Genomic DNA, 4,587 nt, shown 5'->3' on the forward strand with positions numbered 1-4,587 from the left:
AGGGGCCGACGCGCAGACAGATCTAAGCGAGGGGTCAGTCATACGTATGTGTAATTTTTTTTTTTTCTTTCTTTTTTCATTCCGCTGACTCGACGAGAGAGCGGGAGCTCGTGTTGTTACGGGCCCCGTGAAATCGGTGAAAAATTGTCTATTTATATAGATACTTGCGCGAGCTATACGAATACGTGTATGGCAGTTTTGAACCTGTAATCTCTTGGATCATCTGATTTATTGCCAAATTCTTATCCACAGATCTGATTTATTCGTTGTGTAAATCAAATCTAGTCCCTTGCACACTTATCAGAAATGGATCGTTCTGTCTCATTGATCCCGATGCAATCACGCATAAATATTCTATTGCAGTTTTGAACGACGTGATGAAATGTGAAATTTGATCTCATTTCTCTAAAATTACAGAATGTTAACGAGAATTTTACGATCGATTACATTGACGAGGGCAAATTATTAACGGAAAAATCATTCGTTGAAAAAAAAAGTTCATTCTTATACGGCAGTGTCGAGTCTGGTAAAATAAATAAGTTACAATCCAACTCGTGAGCATTAATAAATGCCTTACAAAACAAGAAGTAAAAGCGTAAAAAGCCAAGGCAGCACGGCTCGCTGAATAAACAATTGGCATTTCCTTTGTCTATCTACCTCGTGCAGTACCTGCACCCGCACCCTTCGCCAACTTCCCCCTGTCTTCGGGGCAAGTAGTGTAGTAGGATACGTGCACGCATGTATACATAAGCGATCGATATACGCTTGTGCACACCCTTCCCTCGCCGTCGCTCGATCGTATAGCAGCTCGCGCGTAACGTGCAATTGAAAATTCTTAGGTGCACGTGGGAGGAGGGGAGGAGGTGGTTCGCGTTCGTTTGCGCTGTTATCTCGTTCTTTTTTATATACTCGTTTACCGGGGTACTTTGTTGTCGCGACCGCGCGCTTAACGATGCGAACGAATATTTCAATGACGGCTGCTCGAATCGATCTGGCGCTCCTCGCTTTTTCTTAGATTTCGTAGGTAACGGGAATGTAGCGTTGATCGAGAGCATGCGGCGTATTACAGAGCTTCATATTTCTCCGATGGTTAACAAAATTTTCAACTCAATATATTACGTTTCGATGCATTTCTGTTATTGTAGGTTTGATTTCAACCATCAAAAACAGATTTTAAATAATATAATAAAGAATAACTTAATTAATTGACCATTTGAAATTTAATGGACAGCAGTTTATTTTTATACACGTAAAACATCAAAATTACTTATGACCAATAGTTCAATAAATTCGAGACGATATTTTGTTAAAAAAGTACTTCTTATAATCATAATTCATCAGAACCGAAATAAAGAAAGCAATTAGTTAGTGTATAAAAATCATATTTTTTTACGATCGAATTTACATAGCTGTACTTAAATTCAAAATCTAATAAATAAACAGAAAGTAGCTTGTTTAAAGTAACTTCTTCATTTTATAATAATACTTGATACTTCTCGTGAGTATAGCGATTTGTTGTAAACAATTTGTTTTTAAATTTTCAGGTTTTCCTTAGTCTATACATTTATACTATATGAACGAGAGGGCAATTGGGAGGCCTCACGCACGTTGGTTTTGGTGGCCGCTCACATGTGCATTTTACGCAGTTCCTAGTGTCATCAATCATTGAATGATAAAAGAAATCCTCTATGCCTAACTTTTTACTACCAAAAATACATATTGATCTCTCTGAAACAAATTAAAATATTAGTCAGAATTGCTACAATCAAAAAATTTGTCCTTACCATCTTTCATGCTTCTCAAATTTTCAGTCATAGAAATTGGCACGAGTGCTTTATCACTTGCTAAAATGAAAATTTGTAATTGCTTTTTACGCAAAAAATTATACATATAAATTTAAAAAAGGTTGTCCCGTTACTTACGACATCTATACTGTTCGGTATAATGAGTGTACCTTGGCGATTCACTATTTCTTGTTATCTCGACGCAATTTTCCGTTGAATAATCATTCTTATTGTTGGAATGGTCATCTTCAACAATACGCTCGATAGGTCGGCAAAAAGGCTCCACATTTCTTCCTGTAATAAGTAGATAGAAACGAGTATGAATGAAATTCCTGCGCAAAATTGTTCCTGAAGAGTGGTTCGATGTATACCTGTATAACCCCGTCGACACTGACACGTTAAATCAGGGTTACTGGTCGAAGCGAATTGTTCTCCTTCGCGGTAAAATTTTCCGTTAACTTCGCAGAAAACTGAAATATCGCATTCGTTTATTTAAAAATCGTACGGCAGCGAGTTTCAGTGGAGGAAAACATCGGAAAAAGCCGTGCATAACAGTGGTGTCACAAGTAAATTTACCTTCGTGCGGTACTCCTACAACAACGCTAATAAGATGCACAAACAAGCAGCAGGCAAGCAAGGCCAACATGTTCCTGTACTGCGATCTACTCATCACTGTAGACAAATTCTCACTGTGTTTTGCGCTTAACTACCAGCTTCTTTTATATCGAATCTTGAGGCTTTTGCCAACTTATTGGGAATCTCGGATGAAATGTATATGAATAAACAACAGCGGCACATCTCCAGAAACGTATACTTGTTTTGCCAGTTCTGGCACGATAAGTTGATCGTTCTGATTGTAAATTGAGTCGACAGTAGGAAATGAACTTGAAAGTTTATAATAATTTGACTAGGTAATATTTTTCCTACATTTTCTGCATCTTACACGGCAACATTATCAAATTCGCTTTGCGTACAAGACTTCAGAATCAAGTGTGAAAATACAATTTATTTTTCAAAATAGTCATGTTTGAATCATTTTAACATTATCGTTAGGATATTTGTAATAATTATATTTTGCATTTGTCGCTAATTAAAATCTACGGACCGCATTTGAGAGCTGTGATAAATTTAAAATAACTTTGCAGATAAAAATTTGACAATAACACATAAAACAATAGATTATACATATTTCTAACTGGAAGAAGAGTATTGTAGTTCTAATACAGATTTGTTGTAACGTGAATTTAAGATTAAAGTATTTATGTGATATATTCGATTATTTACGATCGAAATACAGATCCAATTAAAAAAACGTTCTATTGTTTAAAATTCTATAATATTTAAGTAAACTGATAATCTTTATAAACTCAAAAGAGACTATGTAAGTGTTACATTATAATTTTCTATTCAAAAGTTCTCAAACTTGAATCCTCTTTTTATATAAGCTAAAAATATAATTTTTGAATATACTTTAGAACATGAATAGGGAGATCGCTGCAAAATAAAAAAGTTAACTTTCTAATTATCCAAAATAAATGATTTGATCGCAACAAAATTTACGGACATTTCACTAAAATTATTTTCTATCCGTGCGTGAAGTCATATCTTCGTGCTCGTTTGGAAAAGCACGCGTGTAGGATCACGATTCCCACAGGTCGTATCAAAAAGTTTTACTATATTATCACGTCACGCGAGGTAGACATTTATTTTTTCGAATTAAATTGTAATATATATTAATACGTCAATAAATAATTCGAGAGATTTATTTTCTAAAAATTCTCATATTCAAATAAATACATGCTATATTAACAAACTTTTATTTTTATATTTAAGGAAAGATAAATAAATCTTAGGTGGACATTCTGTCCTGATTTCTCATTTAAAAAATGTCGCTTCCTGTTAGCATGTGTATTTCTGTCAATATATCGTTTTGAAATTAAGCATTTATATTGTTATTCAGAAATGGGCAATAACAAAGGAGGCCTGACGTATTCTCGTGTTTGCTTGCCCTTTACATTTTTGAGATTTATTCCTCATAAAGTGATCTGCGTGTAACTTCGCATTCCCGAAAGTACATGTTGACGTTGGAACAAATGAAATGGTTCATTATACGAAAACAGTCAAAAACGATGTAGTAAATAAAATAATTAATGACTATGCCTACCAGCTGATATGTTCTAAATTATCAATCGAACTTAATCCTATAATAGTATAGTCAATCGTTGAAAAGATATTTTTTCATGAAATTTATTTGATTGGATTCTACAAGAAATGTAAAATGGTTGAAAAAGAGATTTTTTTTGATTACTTATTTCCGTAATTATTTAATAATAATGAATCCTAATGCAACTCCTATACGCAAAGAAAATTAAATCTAAGAATTATCTTTTATGGTCCTGTATAATTAAACCGGCATTCACAGATTAAACTAAGATTATCAGTTGAAGAAAATTTCTTATATTTACGGTAAGTCTTTCCGTTAACTTTTCAGAATACTTTAACATGATTTGTAATATTAATAGAACGATAATTAAAAACATTTTCTCTCTATAAAATGAAATAGGACTTTCTTGATTCCCTAATTTCTTTTAGTAAGTAATCGATTTTTTAAATGATCAAATAGACGATAAAGATTACGATATTAATTTAACCCAGCTGCGTTTGATTTTAAGTTGAATCGAGTATAGTCTTTATTAAAATATCGACTTTAAAATTCAAATTACCAATGTCTGGTTTTACGGCAGGAGTATGAACCTGTTTTACTAGTTCTCATATACTATGATTTCTGTTTTAATTATACCTT

The 4,587-nt window shown here is 33.3% G+C and overlaps 1 protein-coding gene across 1 annotated transcript; it reads right to left on the reverse strand.

Annotated features, from left to right (window-relative positions):
• Positions 1–1,234: 1,234 nt before the first annotated feature.
• On the reverse strand, positions 1,235–2,461 carry LOC131666750 (uncharacterized). Its single transcript, XM_058939633.1, has 5 exons — positions 2,361–2,461; positions 2,156–2,254; positions 1,923–2,078; positions 1,785–1,844; positions 1,235–1,728 (listed from the first exon to the last, which is right to left on the reverse strand). Exons 1-5 carry the CDS (start codon positions 2,452–2,454, stop codon positions 1,565–1,567), a joined length of 573 nt encoding a protein of 190 aa, XP_058795616.1. The 5' UTR covers positions 2,455–2,461; the 3' UTR covers positions 1,235–1,564.
• Between the last annotated feature and the right edge of the window lie 2,126 nt (positions 2,462–4,587).

This window comes from Phymastichus coffea, unplaced genomic scaffold (genome assembly GCF_024137745.1).
Source record: "Phymastichus coffea isolate CEN01 unplaced genomic scaffold, Cenicafe_Pcof_1.1 PCOF00060, whole genome shotgun sequence".
Taxonomy (NCBI): domain Eukaryota; kingdom Metazoa; phylum Arthropoda; class Insecta; order Hymenoptera; family Eulophidae; genus Phymastichus; species Phymastichus coffea.

What these genes read in the sequence shown, in the direction of transcription:
- LOC131666750 (XM_058939633.1), bottom strand. Translation starts at nt 2,454, where the DNA reads ATGAGTAGATCGCAGTACAGGAACATGTTGGCCTTGCTTGCCTGCTGC. An exon ending in GTGTCGACGGGGTTATACAG is followed by an intron (nt 2,079 to 2,155) that starts GTATACATCGAA and finishes TACTTATTACAG; the next exon opens with GAAGAAATGTGGAGCCTTTT. An exon ending in TACCGAACAGTATAGATGTC is followed by an intron (nt 1,845 to 1,922) that starts GTAAGTAACGGG and finishes TTTTCATTTTAG; the next exon opens with CAAGTGATAAAGCACTCGTG.